Raw genomic sequence first — 22,568 nt, 5'->3', positions numbered from 1 at the left:
TTTTTATAGTGAAGAGTTAATAACAGGAGAACTGGGACTAAAGAAAACTGTGTAGCCATGCTATCTTTTAATTCTCCCTAACCCAGTGTACAAACCAGAGAAACCATTCCTGCTGTGATTGTTTGCTTCCAGGGAAGAAATGATTACATTTCTCTCGAGAGGCTTCTTACCCATAAGACATTTGGCAGAAACCCAGAAATTATAAAGGGGACATGTTTAGAAGCATCATTCTGAAACTGAGATGCCTGTCCTACCCCACCTTAGGCAGATGGGTTCTTAACACAGATTTTAAACTACTACTACCCAGATTTATTGAAAGTATCCAAAATGTGAAAGAGAATTTTGTAAGAAAAGTTTTTCTAATATTTTTGAAGAAATTACCATCCCTTCTAAATTTTAGTACATTTTTCATAGCCACCTTTCCCCAAAGAGTTGTATTTGGTATATTGGTGTTTTAATAAATAGAAAATTACTTGAGAGATTAGAAAGTAGGGCCAGCCTTGCAAGGTAGTGAAGCTGGGGACATTTACCTTAGTGCCCTTGAGCCTTTCTTTTTTTTTTTGAGATGGAGTCTCGCTGTGTCACCCAGACTGGAGTACAATGGCACAATTTCGGCTCACTGCACCCTCCGCCTCCTGGGTTCAAGTGATTCTCCTGCCTCAGCCTCCTGAGTAGCTGGGATTACAGGTGCCCACACCACACCTAGCTAATTTTTGTATGTTTTAGTAGAGATGGGGTTTCACCAGGTTGGCCAGGCTTGTCTCGAACTCCTGACCTCAGATGATCCACCCACTTTGGCCTCCCAAAGTGCTGGGATTACAGGTGTGAGCCACCGTGCCGGGCCTAGCCTTTTCTCTTCTTTACCTTATTCATCCATATATAGAAGATCTCTCACATTCTATCATCTTCTGTGTCTCACCAGAAAAACTGATGATAATGTCCAAAGCATTATAAAGAAGTTCAATAAGAAGTATCACAGATTTCTGAGTCTTTAAAATTAGTGCTTTCAGATGATTGCTGTCTCTGTTGGAGATGCAGATTCAACATGTAGTCATTAGAGGTGTAAAGATCCAAACTTTGTTTAGGCAAGTTAAGCTAAAAAATAAAAACAAACAAAATCTAGAAAGAGCATTGGTAAAGATCCATGGAAACAAGTACTGTTGTAACCCAGTTAGTGGACCTGTAAATTGGTAGAACATTTTGGAAGTCAGTTTGTCGGAAATTTTCAGTATTCTTAAAAATATGCATTCTTTTTAAAACTGAGAAAGTCAGTTTCTGGACATAAACCCGATGAAAGCAATGAGATATATTCATCCTGATTCCGTTTGTAGCAAAAAGTTAAAAACTCCCTGAGTGTCAAGCAAGAGGATTAAGTAGATATCTTAGTCCATGTTTATTCTCTGCTTTTATTATGCTTTTTAGTTCCTCTCATGCCTTGATCAGTGCCACTTTTTTCACTGTCTTCATATCTTATAATCTCTAACTTCTGACTTGAATTTACTTTCCTTAATTGAATTAAATTAGAAATGATTTAATTTGGCCTTTTAAAGTATGTTTGTGTTTTCTTTTATAAATTAATATTTCCCATTTTAGAAAATTTAGAAAGTCATAAAAACATAAAAGAGCAGAGAAAAATACCAATCATAACTTCATCACTCAGAGGGAGCAATTATTAGTGTTTGGTATAGTTTATACCTATCTGTTTTCTATTTTATAACATAGATTAGATCATAATGAATATTAAGCTGTTTGTATTTTCATTTTATACCGTATTTTGCCGTATCATTTGTATTAGTCTGTTCTCATACTGCTAATAAAGACATACCCGACCGAGACTGAGTAATTTATAAAGAAAAGAGGTTTAATTTTTTTTTATTTTTTTGAGACGGAGTCTTGCTCTGTTGCCCACGCTGGAGTTCTGTGGTGCGATCTTGGCTCACTGCAAAATTTATAAAGAAAAGAGGCTTAATTAATTCACAGTTCTGCAGGGCTGGGGAGACCTCAGGAAACTTAGAATCATGGCAGAAGGGGAAGCAAACATGTCCTTCTTCACATGGCAGCAGGAAAGAGAAGAATGAGTGCCAGCAGGGGAAATGCCAGATGCTTATAAAACAATCAGATCTCATGAGAACTCACTGTCATGAGAACAGCATGAGGGAAACCGCCCCCATGATTCAGTTACCTCCCTTCGGGTCCTTCCCATGACACGTGGGATTATGGGAACTACAATTCAAGATGAGATTTGGGTGGGGACACAGAGCCAAACCATATCATTATTATATAAACATAAATGTCAACATGCAATTGCATTATATACATATATTATAATTTCTTCAACCATTCTCTACTCCTATTGTTGGACAGTTAGGTAGTTTGAAATTTTTTAAGTGTTTTAAATAAGACATATATTTTCATGCGTAAAGCTGTTTGCTTTGGAAAATGAGAGAAAATACCATATTTTGAATCCTATAGTTTTATAATTAAATAGCTCCTTTTTTTTTTCTTTTTTTTTTTTTGCAATTGACGTAATATGGACCTATGTGGAAAACAAAAGAGAATTAAAGAGGTTACAGCATTTTACCTAGAACTATTTTTATTTTCTTTGTACTTATCCATAAATACTAAAAGAGAGAAATTATGACTTTATGCTCCCAGTAAAGTCTTTCAAATTTGACTCTTAACATTCCAGTGTTCTTCTGGCTAGCATAGCCATCTCTGTTACCGTTTTTGTGTGTTTTGTTTATTATAGATAATGATGAACCTCTCCTGAGTGGATCTGGTGATGTATCCAAAGAATGTGCAGAAAAAATTCTTGAAACATGGGGAGAACTGTTGTCAAAATGGTAAGTTATGATAGAATAGTTTTTTTTTATCTGCAATTTTCATTTTATGGGTAGAGAATCTTACCCAACTATAATCAATTTTGGAACCAGTAGTAGAAACCTAAGCGCAATGTTTGCATTCTGTGATCTATTTTAGGGATTTATATGAGTAAAAGTAGAGAATTGAAATCAATTTTCAGAATATCAGGAACCTAATAAGTTCTCATTGCTGGAGAAAATATTTATCCAAATGTGGAATTCATGTACAGAATAAATAAGAAAAGTATCTTTTATATTGAAGAGGTTAGGAACCACTGAGTGGTTCAGATAATACACAACAGTCAGTTTAGAGGGTGTTCACACAATGCATAGAGCCATGGTAGAGACCCCAGGTAGGATTTTTCCCTTATCTGTGATAAGTATCTAGAATGACAGAGCAAAGTGTCATTAGCATGGTATATATTACCTGCTCTATCGATTACTATCTCTTATAAAATTCCTACTAACACTTACAAATTTTAGGAATTTCTCATCAGCTCAAGAGATGGTTTGACAGCAGTGTTAAGAAGCACTATCCTATAGGCTATCTAAAAAGAATACATTGCCTTCAGGATGGGTGTAGTGGTTCATGCCTGTAATCTCAGCCTTTTGGGAGGTCAAGGCAGGAGGATTGCTTGAGCCCAGGAATTCAAGACCAGCCTGGACAACTTGGTGAAACCCCATCTCTACAAAAAATGAAAAAGTTAACTGGGCGTGGTGACGTGCACCTGTGGTTCCAGCTACTCTGGAGGCTGAGGCAGGAGGATCGCTAGAGCATAGGAGTTCGAGGCTGCAGTGAGCCTTGATTGCACCACTGCACTCCAGCCTGGGTGACAGAGTTGAGACCCTTTCTCCAAAAAACAAAAAAGAAAAAATACCAAACAAAAAGAATACATTGCCTTTAGGTATTTATTAACATGACCACAGATATTCTGGTAAGTCAGGTTGGTGAGACATTTATGCAGTTTCCTTTTCTCCTTGAGTAGGATGCCAGTATATGCTGAAAAAAGCTGAGCTTGGAAGTGATCTGAACACTTCTCTATTTCTGACATTCTGGTTACTAGGGTTGTCATATAAACTCCCTATTGGCCTGTTACTTTGGGGTTTGATTTTTCTCAGACATTTTAACTGTTGAAGTATTTCACTGCATTGTTAGAATAAAGCTGTGTCTCAGAATTTTAAAGCATTGTGTCATGACCTTAAGGGATAGGACTACAAATGGGCATTATCTGCTTTTATATTACTCTCACAATGCTTTACACTTTTGACAAAACACTCTCCACACTGGAAAATGTCAAATGTGTACAGGAGAAAAAAGCAAACCAAAGCACGATTTGTCTTTACACAAGTTGTTTTAATAAATAAACTCTGCAAAAAAACCAGAGTAATAGTTTTCTTATATTTTTGGTATTTCTTTACATCAGGAGACAAAATTTCTGGTGCTCTTGTCACAATAATATTTTCAGTTCATTGAGTTTGGAGTGTTTGGGATGCTGCTGGCAGGAATTTTATCTGTATAAAAAGGTTTCTGCTCTAAAACAGAAACATAATTGAGTTTTGACATGGTTACATAATATATTTAAAATCATGTAGATATAGCATTAAGACTCTAGTTAGATTTTATTACACGAACTCATCAGCATCTTATACAACTTGGAATTCGTTTTGTTATCAAGCTTTGTTATTCATTTAATTAACATGTCTTCCTATTCCCTCAAATGTATTTGTTTTTTTGTTTTTTTTTTTTTCTTTTTTATTGATCATTCTTGGGTGTTTCTCGCAGAGGGGGATTTGGCAGGGTCACAGGACAATAGTGGAGGGAAGGTCAGCAGATAAACAAGTGAACAAAGTTCTCTGGTTTTCCTAGGCAGAGGACCCTGCGGCCTTCCGCAGTGTTTGTGTCCCTGGGTACTTGAGATTAGGGAGTGGTGATGACTCCTAACGAACATGCTGCCTTCAAGCATCTGTTTAACAAAGCACATCTTGTACCGCCCTTAATCCATTCAACCCTGAGTGGATACAGCACATGTTTCAAAGAGCACAGGGTTGGGGGTAAGGTCACAGATCAACAGGATCCCAAGGCAGAAGAATTTTTCTTAGTACAGAACAAAATGAGAAGTCTCCCATGTCTACCTCTTTCTACACAGACACGGCAACCATCCGATTTCTCAATCTTTTCCCCACCTTTCCCCCCTTTCTATTCCACAAAACCGCCATTGTCTTCATGGCCCGTTCTCAATGAGCTGTTGAGTACACCTCCCAGATGGGGTGGTGGCCGGGCAGAGGAGCTCCTCACTTCCCAGTAGGGGCGGCCGGGCAGAAGCGCCCCTCACCTCCTGGACGGGGCGGCTGGCCGGGCGGGGGGCTGACCCCCCCCCACCTCCCTCCCGGGCGGGGCGGCTGGCCGGGCGGGGGGCTGACCCCCCACCTCCCTCCCGGACAGGGCGGCTGGCCGGGCAGAGGGGCTCCTCACTTCCCAGTAGGGGCGGCCGGGCAGAGGCGCCCCTCACTTCCCCGACGGGGCGGCTGGCCCGGCGGGGGGCTGACCCCCCCCACCTCCCTCCCGGACGGGGCGGCTGGCCGGGCGGGGGGCTGACCCCCCCACCTCCCTCCCGGACGGGGCGGCTGGCTGGGCGGGGGGCTGACCCCCCCACCTCTCTCCCAGACAGAGCGGCTGGCCGGGCAGAGGGGCTCCTCACTTCCCAGTAGGGGCGGCCGGGCAGAGGTGCCCCCCACCTCCTGGACAGGGCGGCTGGCTGGGCGGGGGGCTGATCCCCCCACCTCCCTCCCGGACGGGGCGGCTGGCCAGGCGGGGGGCTGACCCCCCCACCTCCCTCCCGGATGGGGCGGCTGGCCTGGCGGGGGGCTGACCCCCCCACCTCCCTCCCGGACGGGGCGGCTGGCTGGGCAGAGGGGCTCCTCACTTCCCAGTAGGGGCGGCCGGGCAGAGGCACCCCTCGCCTCCCGGACGGGGCGGCTGGCCAGGCGGGGGGCTGACCCCCCCACCTCCCTCCCAGACGAGGCAGCTGGCCGGGCAGAGGGGCTCCTCACTTCCCGGTAGGGGCGGCCGGGCAGAGGCGCCCCTCACCTCCCGGACGGGGCGGCTGGCCGGGCGGGGGGCTGACCCCCCCACCTCCCTCCCGGACGAGGAGGGAGGACGCTCCTCACTTCTCAGACGGGGTGGCTGTCGGGCGGAGGGGCTCCTCACTTCTCAGACGGGGCGGTTGCCAGGCAGAGGGTCTCCTCACTTCTCAGACAGGGCGGCCGGGCAGAGACGCTCCTCACATCCCGGACGGGGCGGCAGGGCAGAGGTGCTCCCCACATCTCAGACGATGGGCGGCCGGGCAGAGACGCTCCTCACTTCCCAGATGTGATGGCGGCCGGGAAGAGGCGCTCCTCACTTCCTAGATGGGATGGTGGCCGGGCAGAGACGCTCCTCACTTTCCAGACTGGGCAGCCAGGCAGAGGGGCTCCTCACATCCCAGACGATGGGCGGTCAGGCGGAGACGCTCCTCACTTCCCAGACGGGGTGGCTGCCAGGCAGAGGCTGCAATCTCGGCACTTAGGGAGGCCAAGGCAGGCGGCTGGGAGGTGGTTGTAGCGAGCCGAGATCACGCCACTGCACTCCAGCCTGGGCGCCATTGAGCACTGAGTGAACGAGACTCCGTCTGCAATCCCGGAGCCTCGGGAGGCTGAGGCTGGCGGATCACTCACGGTTAGGAGCTGGAGACCAGCCTGGCCAACACAGCGAAACCCCGTCTCCACCAAAAAAATACGAAAACCAGTCAGGCGTGGCGGCGCGCGCCTGCAATCGCAGGCACTCGGCAGGCTGAGGCAGGAGAATCGGGCAGGGAGTTTGCAGTGAGCTGAGATGGCAGCAGTACCGTCTAGCTTCGGCTTGGCATCAGAGGGAGACCGTGGAAAGAGGGGAGAGGGGAGAGGGGAGAGGGGGGAGGGGAGAGGGGTCAAATGTATTTGTTGAGTTTCCATCTGTGTCTGCCATCTTTCAGGGTATTTAAACTATTTTTGCTTGCTTTAGTCGTGTCTTCAGATATAATAGTGTCTCTTCTTTAGTTCATTACATCATTATTTTTTCTCATTATTATTTGTGTTCTGTGGATATGTGTTCTATGGATAAGAAGCATTGTAATAATGGAATTTTAAAGCCTGGTAGACCTGGTTTCAAATTCTACCTCTCCTACTTTTAAGCTGTGTGGTCTTAGACAAGTCGCTTAACTCTTTTGAGTCTGTTTCTTCATTTAGAAAATAGAAGTCTATAAAATTACCATTTGTAATTATTATAGATTAAAAATAATAGATGCCATGGTTGTAGTTATAGTAACATAGAACTAATGAATTTACCATATTTTAGGCACTGTGCTGTTATGTGCTCTATGTCAACTCTAACAACCTTATAAAGTATTTGTTTTTTACAGATGAGACTGGTGCATAGGTTAAGGCATTCTAGTTAGTAAATGTCACAACCAGAATTTTTAACGCAGTCAAGGCTGATCCCAAGGCTGGTTTATTTAACTCTGTATTAGATTTTAGTGGTAGTATTAATAGTATCTTTGAGCTCTAATTCTCCAAGTTCATTTTTTTTGTTTGTTTTTTGAGACGGAGTCTCGCTGTCGCCCAGGCTGGAGTGCAGTGGCGCGATCTCGGCTCACTGCAGGCTCTGCCCCCCGGGGTTCATGCCATTCTCCTGCCTTAGCCTCCTGAGTAGCTGGGACTACAGGTGCCCGCCACCTCGTCCGGCTAATTTTTTGTATTTTTAGTAGAGACAGGGTTTCACCGTGTTAGCCAGGATGGTCTCGATCTCCTGACCTCGTGACAAGTTCATTTTAATATGACTCTTAATGGATAAGAGAACTAATGTCAGTATAAAATAGGTTGCTAAGTTGGATAAAGTTAATATTATCAATGAGATGAAATTATTCTGAAAGTAATTTTATCAATGTAAATTAAGCTAGTAAGGTTAGCAGGCTTTGTCTGTAAAGAGCCAAATAATAAATATTTTAGGTTTTGCAGGCTAATAGTCTGTCACAGCTACTCAGTTCTACTATTGTAATGCAGAAGCTATCATACACAATACTTAGACAAATAAGCATGACTGTGTTTCAGTAAAAGTTTATTTACGAGAACAGGTGATAGTTAGGCCCAGTGTGGCCCACAGGCCATAGCATACCAGGGATTGGGTTAGCAGCAGAACTATGTCTGTTCTTTCTGCTCATAACTTTTCAACTTTTATATAATGTTTTTATCTAAACAAGGAGAAAACTATTGAACTGTCTATAGCACTTGCATTAGGGCACCAGTGTCACAGAATAAATCACTTTATATGTGCTGTGCAGAATTCTTATAGGATTCTGTGAACATTTTGAGAAAAATCACAGGCCTTTTTATAATTTGATAGTGGTTATTTTGTATCAGTAACTTCTGCTTACGTCTGATAGCCACAGCATCTTCTTAATGTCAGGATCCTGTTTTATTGACTCAGTATTGGTGGCTCTCAAGTCACAAACCAGCTGCTCTATAACAGAGCATTCATTAGTCTTAAGAATTTGAGGACTACCTCAGTCATTTAATTGACTTCCCTGAAATTTTTTCTGCATCTGTAAAACTAGAGGTACTACCATCTACCTCAGATGGTTGTTCTGAAGGTCAAATAAGATACTGTATGCAGAAGCACATTGTATATTTATACCAACATTTCAAGGCTAGTTTAATTTTCCCCATTTTATAGGTGACATAAATGAAGTCCAAAGATTTCGGTAACTTATAGTGATATAGTAGTTCAGTGGAAATGTTATTAGCCACCATAAACATTCAGAAAAGTTATTTGAAGGAAAGCATCATAAAAACTGTTGGAAACATACTTGAGATATTTTATTTTAACTTAGAACATATAAATATACAATATTCTTGTCAATTTTTTTTTTCTAGACAAAGTCTGTCTCTGTCACCCAGGCTGGAGTGCAGTGGTGCGGTCTCTCACTGCAGCCTTGAACTCCTAGGCTCAAGCGATCTTCTTGCCTCAACCTCCCAAGTAGCTAGGAATATAACCATCATGCCAGCTTATTTTTATTTTTCTGTAGACACGGGGTTCTTGCTATATTACCTAGGCTGGTCCAGAACTCCTGGGTTCAAGAAATCTTCCCACCTTGGCCTCTCAAAGCAGTGGAACTACATGAGTCACCATGCCCTGCTGACCACTTGTCAATTTGATGTAGAGCTAGGTTCTTGTCATTTATTATATGTCCACTGATTGGAATTTCGCTCTTTGTTTGTTTGTTTGTTTGTTTGTTTTGAGACAGTCTCGCTCTGTCACCCAGGCTGGAGTGCGGTGGTGCAATCTTGGCTTGCTGCAACCTCCGCCTCCTGGTTCAAGCAGTTCTTCTGCCTCAGTCTCTTGAATAGCTGGAATTACAGGCATGCGCCACCATGATGGGCTAATTTTTTGTATTTAGATGAGGTTTCACCATGGCGCCCAGGCTGCTCTTGAACTCCTGACCTCAGGTGATATACCCACCTCGGCCTCCCAAAGTGCTGGGATTACAGGCGTGAGCCACTGCGCCCGGCCATCTTTTTTATATAAACCATAGCCATAGAGCTTCATCTGTGATTTCCAGTTTTGCTTTTTTTTTTTTTTTTTTTTAAGTAGAGAAATAATTTAAAGATACTTAAGAAGCCTTTTGCAGAATCTATGTGGATTTTTATTTTCTTCCACCCAATCTCTCTTAGTTATCTTGGCCTCATCTAATTCAGAAGCACTTTTTTTTCCCTTTATTACTTTGTTACCTTGTCACGTATTTGTAAGCCATTTAAATTGACTTTGATAAAAGTAACATTCTTTAGAGAATCTTCCTTTTATGATTTATGGTTTATGGCTTTATTTTTAGGCATCTCAACTTGAATGTGAGACCGAAGCAGTTGTCATCCTTAGTAAGAAACGGTGTCCCTGAAGCTCTTCGAGGAGAAGTCTGGCAGCTGCTAGCAGGCTGTCATAACAATGACCACCTGGTAGAGAAATACCGCATTCTTATCACAAAGGTAAGGGGGTGATAATTCAGCTTCAGCATTAATCCTTTTAGAGATTTGTGATGAAAAGATCATTATAGTTATTTGACTTATAAGAAGTGTTTATTATTAATTTATTTAAGAATAGAACTGTTAATACTTCCAGCTCTAACATGTTTTTTCTGTTGCACGAAGAAGTCATAGTTTTTTCTCCTTGATTCATATCACCTCAGAGACCAAAGGTGTCTTCTAGCCCATTGTATATCCAGATTCTTTTTTGAGTGTAAATAACATTTTTAGTCAAACCACTTGTGCTATGCAATGTGTAAAAATTTTCTTTTGATTATTTTAATACTTTTTACATTTTACAGAAACGTGCTCTTGGTAGGAAAGGCTTAGTTCTTCTTAATTCTTCTGCAACTGTAAGAAAATAATTCTTTAATCTTAAACCATATTCTCTTTTAGCTCATTCCTCTAAAGTGAAAAAAATCTCATTTGTATGGTGTTCCCCTTCTGAAGTTCAGGCATTCCTCAAAGTTTTGCAAGCAAAACAAGAAAAACTATTTCTTCTACAAGCATATCAGGATTTAAAGTAATTTCTGCAATGTTAGGCAATGTTTTGTGCCTTTGTGTTCATGTTTTCGGTTTTAGTTTTAATTTTCTCAAATTCTTGAAGTGTTTATCTTCAGGAAGCAGTTTCTCCAATAGTATGCAAATCTCAAACCTGGGTCGTGAATGTATTGCTCAGAATCTTCAAGAATATAGGAGATTTTTCAATGTGACAGAAGGTAAAACTTTGTCTTAAAAAAGAAAAAAAGTTAAAACCTTATAAATTATGAATGATATCTCTCTATAAAGCTGTTATTTAAAAAAAAAAAAAAAAACCTTATAAGGGAAGAGCAGGCTTTTTTTTTTTTTTTTTTTTTGAAATAGAGTCTTGCCCAGGCTGGAGTGCAGTGGCATGATCTAGGCTCACTGCAACCTCCGCCTCCCAGCTTTAAGCAATTGTTGTGCCTCCGTCTCCCAAGAAGCTGGGATTACAGGTGCGCACCACCATGCCTAATTTTTGTATTTTTAGTAGAGAGTAGGGTTTCTCCATTTTGGCCAGACTGGTCTTGAATTCCTGGCCTCAAGCAATCCAACTGTCTTGGCCTCCCAAAGTGCTGGAATTACAGGTGTGAGCCGCCTCACCTGGCCTGGAAAAACAGCATTCAAACATGAGATAGGACCTTCACCAGAAAATGACTTTTATGTCTTCAGAATATTAATGTTCTTTCTCATCATCCTATATCCAGACAGATTTTTTTTGTTTCAATAAGTATTCTGATTCCTTCCATTAAGTTGATATAATTGTTTAACTAGTATTTATTGTTGAGTAACTGTTACAACCACAGTGTTGGAGCTGGGAGGTTAAACACAAAAGCAAGTAGCTGTCATATGATAGAATGTGTCTGAAAAAGCACAGTGGGAGCCATCAAAAGAAGTTATCAATTCTATCTGGGAGAACAGAGGAGTCTTTATCAGGAATATAACATTTGAGATGAATTCCAGGTATAGAAAGATGGGTACAGCATTGTACTCATAGTATGAACAGAGCCACTGAAGAATAAGGTTATATAACATGTATATCTAGCAGAGATACACCTAGTTTTTATTTTCTTTTGTTGGCAAATCATATTTTGGATTTGTAACACTACTTATTTTTTTTGAAGTCCTTTGAAATGTTTGGTCAAAAATGACTCTTAAGAGCTTATTGCTTTAAGCGAAGTATTTTGGTAAGACTATTCATAAGACATGAAGTGTCTGTAACTGAATGGATTCTGTTTTTCTGGTTCCTTGAAAGTGGTGATGTCTGTTGATAGAAAAGGAACCTGGTAGTTATATGATATGTAAAAGAAAGACTATTAACAAAATATGAAACATTTGATTGATTTGTATATACTGGTGATGTGTACTTTATATTTCACATTAAACTTACAATTTTTTTTTTCTTTTTGAGACGGAGTCTAGCTCTGTCACCCTGGCTAGAGTGCAGTGCAGTGGTATGATCTCGGCTCACTGCAACCTCTGCCTCCTGGGTTTAAGCGATTCTCCTGCCGCAGCCTCCTGAGTAGGTGGGATTACAGGCACCTGCCACCACTCCCAGCTAATTTTTTAATTTTTAGTAGAGATGGGGTTTCACCATATTGGCCAGGCTGGTCTCGAACTCCTGACCTCATGATCCGCCCGCCTCGACCTCCCAAAGTGCTGGGATTACAAGTGTGAGCCACCGCGCCCGGCCCCCCAAATTTTTTAATGAATATATATTAATTTAAATTGCTAGTAGATGATCAGAAGATAGAAATTATTTAACCACCATAATATTTGTGAATTTAAAAAAATGACAGTGATAGCTAACGTAAGTTGGTATTGCTTTTCTTTTCTGTCTTCCTGGAATTAAGAGTTATCATTGTATGGGAATGGTAATTGACATCTTTTAACTTACTCTGAAATGTTTTTGGGGGAAGTAAGTTACTTTTTACAGTCTACTCTACCAGCTGAGCTATCAAAGTTTGCATATAAGTTACTTTTTTAAAAGTGTATAGCTCCATGACATTTTACATATAAATACACTGCGGTGACCACTATCAAGAGCAAGAACATATCCATAACCCCCAAAAGTTATTCATGTACCTTTCTAGTCATAAATACCCTTACTACACCCCTGAGTAATCATTATTCTGGCTTTTCTCTCCTTAGGTTAGTTTTGATTGTTCTTGAATTTTTTCTGTTTTGGAGATGGAGTCTTGCCCTGTCACCCAGGCTGGAGTGCAGTGGCATGATCTCAGCTCACTGCAACCTCTGCCTCCTGGATTAAAGCGATTCTCCTGCATCAGCCTCCCAAGTAGCTGGGATTACAGGCACACGCCACCAAGCCTGCCTAATTTTTATATTTTTAGTAGAGACAGGGTATCCCCATGTTGGCTAGGCTTGTCTCGAACTCCTGACCTCAGGTGATCCCCCCTTCCCTGGCCTCCCAAAGTGCTGGGATTACAGACATGAGCCACCACACCCATCCTTGAATTTAATTTAAATGCAGTTATACAGTCACACAGCACGTGCTCATTTGTATCTCACTTCTTTCACTCATCTATTTTGAGAGCGTATCAGTAGCTTGTTTTTTGTTGTCTTTTTAGAAAATTGTTAAGAGTATTCCATTATATGAATAAATTACACTTTAAAAATATATTCGGCTATTACAAATGTTTGTTTTTTTCCAGTTTTAGCTATTATGAATAAAACTGCTATAAACATTCTTGCACACAGCAGGATTTGTACATATTATACTTATTTAGACAATATTTGTGTATATATATATACACACCACTAATTTCTATAAAGTATTTATTCTGAACATGTCTTCTTTGCCAGATATATGCGTTGTGTTCTGAAATTTTACATATAATATTACTTTGAGATTTTTTTTTTGCTTAGCTTCTTCAAAGACTAGAGCAGGAAAGAGTGACTTGATTTATAGAGTGAAGATCAAAAAAATTAACCTGGCAAACAAAACTGATTAATGTCTTTGTCATCATCTTGCATTAGTTGTCAAGCCTGTCTTGTATGGGGTACATGTGGGAATTTTTCAATATACCATTTTAACCCAAGGACAAATGACCTTTCAGTAACATAAAATACATAGTATGCTTTTAAAGGTGTTTCTTATTTCAATAAGCAATGGAGTTAGTTTCTTCTTCCCGTTTTGCTTTTTAAAGTGAAAATTTTTTAGGTTTTTAAATTTCAGTAGGGATCCAGAAGGGAAATAATAGAACAATAGTAATAGCTACCTTTTTTAGCACTAAGTATGTGTCAGATACTGTGCAGCGCACTTGGATGTGACAATTCACAGTTCCACCAGCAATGTAGTTGCATATAGTTGTACCAGCAAAGTACCTGCTGCCCCATATCCCAACCAGTATTAGTTATTATATTTAATTTTTACTATCAGTGGATGTAAGTGATGCCAGCATATCTTTTTTTTTTTTTTTTTTGAGACAGAGTCTTGCTCTGTCTGTCGCCCAGGCTGGAGTACAGTGGCACGATCTCAGCTCACTGCAACCTCCGCCTCCCGGGTTCAAACGATTCTCCTGCCTTAGCCTCCTGAGTAGCTGGGATTACAGGCACATGCCACCGTGCCTGGCTAATTTTTGTATTTTTAGTAGAGACTAAGTTTCACCATGTTGGTTAGGCTGGTCTCGAACTCCCGACCTCGTGATCCTCCCACCTCGGCCTCCCAAAGTTCTGGGATTACAGGCATGAGCCACTGCATGTGGCCTAGCATATCTTTAGTTTGCAATTCTCTGGCTACCAGTAAATTTGAATGATTTGCTCTTCTATTTATGTTCTTTGTACATTTATCTATGAAGTCTTTTTAAGATAACAGTTTCTAAACACTCTCCATATATTATGTTTACTAATCCTTTTCATATGCATTATAAATATATTTTTTAATGATTTTATTTATGGTTTTATGCCATACAAGACATTTTCAGTTTTTATGTAGAAAATTGTGTCTTGGTTAAGACCTCTTCTGTCTCTATATTTTGTAAATGTGGTTTCCAACATTTTCTTGCAAGATTTTTATTCTGTGTGTTAATTTTTATGTCTTTAATCCATCTGGAATTTATTTTTGTATGTGGCATGAGAAAGCAGTTCGATTTTACTTTCTTCCAGATGGATAACCAGTTGTGCTACTCCTATTTTCCTACTCAGTAGAACTACCATCTTTGTCATATTTTAAATTCTCATATATGCTGGGATTGATTTCTAGATTGTTCGTTGTATTATTTGTTTGCATATTCCTGTTCCCACACTGTTTTGATTAAAAAGGCTTTGTATTATTTCTGATAGCTGTGAAAGCAAATCTTTGTTTTCTATCTCATACCTTACTTGACTATTCTGCAAATTTAATCTGCCATAAAAACCTTAAAATCTTTTATCCAATCTCACTACCACCATCACCCTATAAGGCTATGTGGAGATTGTTATTTGAATTGCATTTAATTTACATACCAGTTGAGGGTATAAGTTTAACATGTGAGAATGCAGTATGTCTTTTTATTTGTTCAGATCTTTCTTTTCTTTTCTTTTCTTTTTTTTTTGCCTTCAAGAATTCTGAATTGCCTTCATAGGGATCTTGTAGCTTTATTGTTAAATTGGTTCCTAAGAATTAACTTAGCATGTTCACACTACAGCAAATGGAATAGTTTTGTCAGTTTCCATTTGTAGGTGCTAACTGCTACAATAGGGAAAAAGAGAGTGATTTTTACATTTTTTGTATTTGCCTCTTAATATTTTGATTAATTGTCCTAACTTTATATTGTCATCTTTTGAGATTTTCAGGTGTGTAATAATATCAGCAGTAAAAACGGTTTTACCTCTTTTACAATGTTTATGCAGCCTACTACATTTTCTTGGTTTCGTCTTTATATTTTATAGAAGCATTAAGACAATGTTAAATGATGATGGTGATAACTAGCACCCCCATCTAATTCCTGAATTTAATTAAAATGGTTTTAGTTTTTCAATCTTTTGGAAAACATATTCTTTTTTTTTTTTTGGTAAACAATTTGTTTTTGGCCGGGCGCAGTGGCTCACGCCTGTAATCCCAGCTCTTTCGAAGACCGAGGCTGGTGGATTACCTGAGGTCAGGAGTTTGAGACCAGCCTGGGGAACGTAGCAAAATCCCGTCTCTACTAAAAATACAAGAATTAGCCGGCCGTGGTGGTGGGCACCTATAATCACAGCTACTCGGGAGCCTGAGGCAGGAGAATCGCTTGAACCCCGGAGGCAGAGGTTGCAGTGAGCCAAAATAGTGCCACTGCACTTCAGCCCAGGTGACAGAGTGAGACTTAAAATAATAAAAAATTGTGTTTACTTTAAGTGGTTTCCTTCTATCCCTGCTTTGGATTTTTTATTAGGAATGTTACTGAATTTTATCAGCTTTTTCAGGACTATTACTGATTTTCTTTAATTTGTTAATGGAGTAAGTTACATAATCTATCAGCATGTGATAGACTTCTTATATTGAACTACTACCCTTGGCTTCATGGAATAAATTTTTAAGACCAAGCACCCCTGGTACTCTTTGTCTTCTGGTGTTTGATTAAGAGCTCCTCAACCCTGGCCTCTAGGTAGAACTTGTCAGACTCAGAGGGAAGAAAGCTTAATAAGTAATCCACAGAGACTCTCATGGCTTCTCTTACCTCCAGTTGCCTGTAATTCTTACAGCTGTTTGGATCTTGTGAATCAAATAAGTTGGAGTTGAAAATGAAGGGGAAACAAAGGCACTTTCTTGTTCCCGGCTTCCAGAATCCTCTTCTGTCCCTTCTTTCTGATGGTTATTTTTTACCTTTTGTGTTGGTGGCTTAGCTTCTTATAATTCAGTGCTTAGTAGCAAAAATTTACAGCAAACTGCTTCTTCAGTAGATCATTTTAATAATGAGAGAATAATGAAATAGCAACCTATTCAGATGTTTTTCTTTCCTTCCATCCACTTGGCCTTGCTTATCTTTTCTTAAACTTATTTGCATCATTTTCTCTAGTTTCAACTTCAGTGATAAGAATCTTTTCCCACAAACAGCAAGCTTTTATCCAGAAGCAAACTAGTAGCAAGCTCATATAACCAATATTTACATTTCTTTTTTTCTTTTCTCTTTTTTTTTTTTTTTTGAGACGGACTCTCGCTCTCTCGCTCTGTTGCCAGGCTGGAGTGCAGTGGCACGATCTTGGCTCACTGGAACTTCCGCCTCCCAGGTTCAGTGATTCTCCTGTCACAGCCTCCCGAGTAGCTGGGACTACAGGCATGTGCCACCATGCCCAGCTAATTTTTATTTTTAGTAGAGACGGGGTTTCACCATGTTGGCCAGGATGGCCTCGATCTCTTGACCTTGTGATCCCCCCAGCTTGGCCTTCCAAAGTGCTGGGATTACAGGCGTGAGCCACCGTGCCCTGCCAACCAATATTTACATTTCTAATTGTTGAAAGGAATCCCTGGAGGCCCAGCCACATTTTGCTAGTCTGGAAAAAATAATGTATTCAATTATTATGTTATTACTACGCAGATTGTTTTGCTTTTTAATTAACAACTTCTGTCTGGTAGGTTTGTAATAGGTAAGAATTGAATAATATTTAATCATAAGCATATGCCTGTGGATACCCAACAATAAAAGGAGATCGATTTAGCAAAAAAGAATGTTGGCCATGGAGGAGGAAGCCTGGGTACTAGTTTCAGTTCTGCCACTTCATTTCCTCTTCTCTGAACTGAGGTAGCTGAGGTAGTCTGTTGATTTTTCCTTAAGCTTTGACATTCTGGAAAATCAGACAGTGTGTTTGAGTCCTGCCCTCCAAAATAGGCCATAATTCCATTTTTTCACAACTGAGCGCTCTTGCTGCCTTGTTCTACATGAAAATAGTGGCTGGTGGATGTTAGAACTGTATTGTCTGCTGTCATACAGCAATTGCTACAGTAGGTCCCTCTAAATTATTACTTGTGAACATAATTTTAAGCCCTATATCTTATCCCTGTGAAGTTATTTTCCTTTGTGTGAGTTTATGTAAGTCATACTTGCTGGGAGTTCTAAAGGTTTCCTGAATTATGAGACTGGAAACATATTTGGTTTGTCCATGTTAAAATTGCTATTTGACAGTTTTTGACCCACAAATAGGCAATTTCATATGCCTCGACCTAATAATTATAGGTGAGTTAAACAGTTACCATGCTGGGGTTTTACTTGAAAGATCTTTCAACTTAGAAGCAGAATTGCCTTTTGTTTCATTGGACATTCATTGTTTATTCAATAAAAAATACCTTTTGAATGCCTACCCTGTGCCAACCCTGTGGTAGGCCTCATGGATATGCCCATAAATAAAATAAACTTGTTCACTGGTTTCAGGAAGTCTGCAGTCTAATGAAGGAAATAGACAGTTAACTATAAACAATCATAAAGTTGCATGGGAGTTGTAGAAGAAAAAATATATACTGCTGTACTGCATATGACATGAAGGATTTCTCACCTAAGTATTCTAAAAGGTCTCTTGCTCAGAAATTAGCCAGGGGTTGGATAGTTGGGGTGGGATAGGGTGCTGCATAACAGATGTGGTCTTAAAAGTCAGAGAGAACAGCCTGTACTCAAGGCAGTTCCATAGAGTGTGAATGGAGGTAAGACCAGAGAGGTGGTAGATAGGGAACAGATCTTTGAAAGCTTCAGAAGGCATATTTAAGGTTTTGGGCAACAGAAGCGAATGAAGCATTTTAAGCAGGCAGGTTATATATTCCGGTTTATAAGGCAGTATGCAAAGTGGTTTCCATCTAAAGGCAAATTGTCTTAATTCAGATCCTAGTTCTGCTGTATTCTAGCCATTGAAATTGGGCAATTTAACATTCATAGGCTTTGGTTTCCTTATCTGTAAAATGGAATAATAATAGTTGTAGAGTTGTTAGAATTAATGTGTGAAAATTCTTAGTATAATCCATAGTCCATACTAAGTGTAAATAACTTAATATTATATATATTTTTTGCTTATTATCTGTATTATCAGGCTTAGAAAGATCACTCTGTTACTTGGGCTAGCATGGAGTAAGAATAATTGCAGCGAGACCTGTTAATAATTCAGGCAAGAGATAATTTCAACTTGGATTGGGGTGTAGTGGCAGAGGGATGGGGAAAAAGATGCTATTTAAGAGGATTTCAGAGGTAGAATCCTTGGCACTCACTTGATGACTGAATGAATGTGGGAGATGAGGGCGAGGGAGGAATAAAAGATGAGTCAAAGTATCTCAAATCATTTTTGGAATGACAGTTACATAAATAAACTCACATCAGCTGCACTAAAATAATATGTTAATTAATGTTTAAAGCTCTTTTTTTTTTTTTACTTAATAAAGTTTTATTTTTCCAAATGTAGAGTTGCTTGGACCTGTTCATGCATCTTCACCAGCAGCTGGAGCATCTCTGCCCTTGGTATTTCTGGTGTAAATTACTTGAGCTCTGTGCTTTGAAACCAGTTTGATAAGTCCTTTACTAAGGAGCTCCAGAAGGGCTGCCCTGGCCAGGGAACCTCAAATCTTCAGTCTCTTAGAGACCACAACTGGAGTTACAAGTTTATAGTTGGGAACTTCCTTACAGAGTTTGTCATATGTAGCTTTGTCAAACAAGACAAGGTATTGAGCTTGTCCCTAACTTTGCCTTTGGACCATTTCTTCTTTTTGGCCTTGCCCCCGGGTTTGTTCACTGGGTCTTTGTCTTTCTTGGCTGACTTTCCAGTGTCTGTCTTCTTCTTGTAGTCCTTGGGTGGCATCGTGAAGCTCGGAGAGCAGTGGCGAACACTGCAGCCTTGCTAAGATGTCAGACAAAAGGTGAAGCTCATTTTTACCAAATAATAAGTGGTAGTTGACACTAATGCCCAGAGGTGAAGCTTAGGAATTTGAAGAACTGAGATAATTTATCATCTACAAGTAGTTAAGTCTCTGAATAGGTTGGGAGAAAAAGAAATATAATTTGAACAGGTCTTTTCCTTTTTTTGTTACATTTCATTTCTCGTTCTGCTTTTCTTTTTAAGCCTGTCATTTTGTTATTTTAATTATTTTGGCTTTTAAAGTTGTTTTAATTTCATTAGGTTGAACCATATAGAAGTTGGCATGTTTGCAGGTCAGAAAGTATTTAGCTAGCAATGAAATGGTTAAGTATCGGTAAGTTCGTAATTATATTCTTGTTCTGTAAGAGGTTTTAACTGACATTTTGGGAGTCCATTTTGAGTTAGATTGAGTACCAAAGACTGTCTGAAGGAATGTTGCTCTGATGGCATAAGAACAAGTGGAACAGAGCCCCATGAAGTAGACAACTTCAACCCAGCATCATTCTATCTTGCTAAATCAATATGGTTCTGAGAGTATATAGAAATTGGAAAATTCAGAAAATATAGAAAGCTATAAAGAAGAAAGATTTTTTAATGAATGTTATCCCACCATCCAATAATAGTGTTGATTTTTAATGTATTTCCTTTTAGTCATATATATATATATAAAGTTACTCAGCCTTCAAAGTAAATATAGAGAGAATATATCATGAGACTGCATTATTTTATTTTTTATTGTATTTTTTAATCAGCATATAACATACATACTTATGAGGTATATAAGGATGTTTTGATACATATAGTATATACTGATCAGATCATGGTAATTGTGCACATACCCATCATCTCTAACATTTATCAACATTTATCATTTCTCTGTGTTGGGAACATTCAGTAACCTCCTTCTAGCTATTTGAAACTACATAGTATTAACTGTAGTCTTCCTAGAGTGGTATGGAACACTAGAATGAGTCTATGTTATGGTTAAAGACCAAATGTACATATGGATTTCTGTAAGGATACAAATTTATAGAGTCTCCCCAAGTTGTTAATAAATTGTGTCTTTTGAAGAAAATGTTTTTCTTTAATCCAAAGCAAACATTTAATTCCTGATTGATTCAGTTAAATGTGGCTATTAGTCTTTTTTTTTAAAGTTTCTTAAATGAATATTTTGATTTTAGCTCCTAGAGTGGTTTCACTAAAATAGAAACAAAGTTGAAAGAACTGTTACTGTACTAATGGCAGTAATGTAACAGCTTGTAGTTTTGTTGCAATTTTATAAATTTTGAATTCTTTCAAATTTTCAGCCATTGTATTGTCTGTTTTATCAGCGTAACTGTCTTGTTTTATACATGGGAAACCACAGAGAGAATAAGTTACATGCCCAAATTCACAAGTAGTAGTAGAAAAGCCTAGACTTTTGACTTTGGTGAACACTTTTTCTGTTTATTGAAATACAGCAGTAACTCTCAAAAATCACTCCTTTATTCCATATTTATTAAGGTGCTCAGTAAATATGGTTTAAAAATAAAGTCTATGGCAAGTGTATAGAAGTAATCTGATTTGGCTGGAGGGCAGGTTATTTGGGGGAAGTAAAACAATTGAGATCAGATTAGAAAGGCAGTAAAGGAGCCATTGACTCTTGAACAATGGGGTACAATAATAAAATGTACATTTTGGATATTTAACCAGGCAGAAAAGGAAAAATTAGAAAAATGAACAAAACTGTAAGTTTAGGTGGTAATCATCTTCTATGGTAAGTGTATTAAAAATTGAAAGGAGGAAATGCATTTGAGAACTGTTGTGGAAATACATTTTCAGGACTTGGTGACTCAGAACTAAGTGCTTTGAGGGAGAGAGTGGTCAAGGTGATTGATTCCTAAGTTTCATACCGGAGTGCCTGGGAAAATGTTGGAAAAATACAGAGGCTTATTTGGTGGGAAAAAGGTTTTTGATTTTAGACATGCTGTGGTTGAAATCTCTACAGGACATCTACAGGACCTCTTCCATCTACTGGTGGAAAATGTGTGACTAGCAGGCAAATTGTAGATGGAAAAGGGAGCTTAGGAGTGAAGTCAGGGCTGGAGACCTAGGCAGAGAAATTATTTATGTTGAGAGAATAATTGACGCCATGTCATCATTCCTTCTTTTCAGCTACCTTCAGTGCTTTGTATATGCCTAGCCTCAATGTATTTGAGTAATGTGTGACAGCACTGTATTCAGATAGCTGTTGAATGACCTAGAACTGTATAGCCTCAGTAAGAGCAGGCCCTTCAGGATTCAGAGGAGCCCAGCCTTAAGCATTTCAACATGATGGGCAGGAAAACACTGGCTCTTTAGGAAGGCTACTTTAGTTGTAGGAGCAGAAAGTGAGTAAAGTTATATACCCCCTCTGTGCTAGGTGTTGGTAAGCCTTTTTTATATACTTTATTTCTCAACAACCCTGTGAAGTAAGGAGTGTTGTTCTCATTTTACAGATGATGAAACAGAGGCTTAAGAGAGGATAAGTAATATTAGAGCAAGAATTTGAACCTGATTATTGTTCGTTCGATGCTATTGGTCTTTTTACTGTGCCACACACTTCGCTCTGTTTCCCAATAAGACCTGTCAAATATTACTATCAGGATTACGGTTAAATAGGTTTTTTATTTTGGGGCTATGGCCGCGTCTGGGACTGGCCAGACAACTGCTGCTGCTTCAGATTTAAAATGTAATTCATTGCATTCTGATTATGGGTGGCCATTTGTCTGTAATAAGAAAGCATGTGTATAAAATGAATAAAAATGAAAGTTGGATCACATGTTTTTACTCAGTTGCCTACCTCTTGGAATGCTTTCAAATGCCGGCATTTGTTTATTGTCTTTTTTCTGCTGGATACTTTCAATTAATCCTTCTAAATAAAGATACTAAAATTACACATTTTCATAGCACCCAACTCTGTTAGCTGAAAATTGTCATCATTTATGACATTACCAGGAAAACCACAATATAATATGATACAGTTTGCATTGTTTTAAATAGGCAGAAGCAAGATTGTATATTCTAAGATACAAAGGCTTATTTGTACCATGAAACTTCCTGTAATATCCATGCCTGAGTAGAAGAAGGTACATTTACTTTTCTATCTTTTGTTTGTATTCTTGTTTACTGCTCAGCAAATTAGAAGCAAGAAATGCATCTCAAAATTATAGCGTAGTGTCAAATATGGGAACAGTGTAATTTATCTATGCTATTTATGTAGTATTCAGAATGGGAGATACTTTATTTTTCTCTTGAAAAAGTGATCTTAAA

The 22,568-nt window shown here is 39.4% G+C and overlaps 1 protein-coding gene, 1 long non-coding RNA gene and 1 pseudogene across 12 annotated transcripts in view; 2 read left to right on the top strand and 1 right to left on the bottom strand.

The window, feature by feature from the left end:
* RABGAP1 (RAB GTPase activating protein 1) overlaps positions 1–22,568 on the top strand; it is a 165,839-nt gene that overhangs the window by 71,409 nt on the left and 71,862 nt on the right. For all 11 annotated transcript variants that reach the window (XM_009457251.4, XM_520242.8, XM_063788342.1 and 8 more), the window contains 2 exons: positions 2,750–2,843; positions 9,764–9,914. In XM_009457251.4, the coding sequence (XP_009455526.1) occupies positions 2,750–2,843; positions 9,764–9,914 (245 nt within the window). The remainder of the gene's footprint in view (positions 1–2,749; positions 2,844–9,763; positions 9,915–22,568) is intronic.
* Positions 10,558–13,105, top strand: LOC134807718 (uncharacterized). Its single transcript, XR_010148864.1, has 2 exons — positions 10,558–10,669; positions 12,621–13,105. It is a non-coding gene; the product is annotated as an uncharacterized LOC134807718 (long non-coding RNA).
* Positions 18,813–19,220, bottom strand: LOC107976768 (small ribosomal subunit protein eS25-like; annotated as a pseudogene).

The sequence above is a fragment of the Pan troglodytes genome, chromosome 11, assembly GCF_028858775.2.
Source record: "Pan troglodytes isolate AG18354 chromosome 11, NHGRI_mPanTro3-v2.0_pri, whole genome shotgun sequence".
Taxonomy (NCBI): domain Eukaryota; kingdom Metazoa; phylum Chordata; class Mammalia; order Primates; family Hominidae; genus Pan; species Pan troglodytes.
This window is presented reverse-complemented; position numbering and strand designations above follow the sequence as displayed.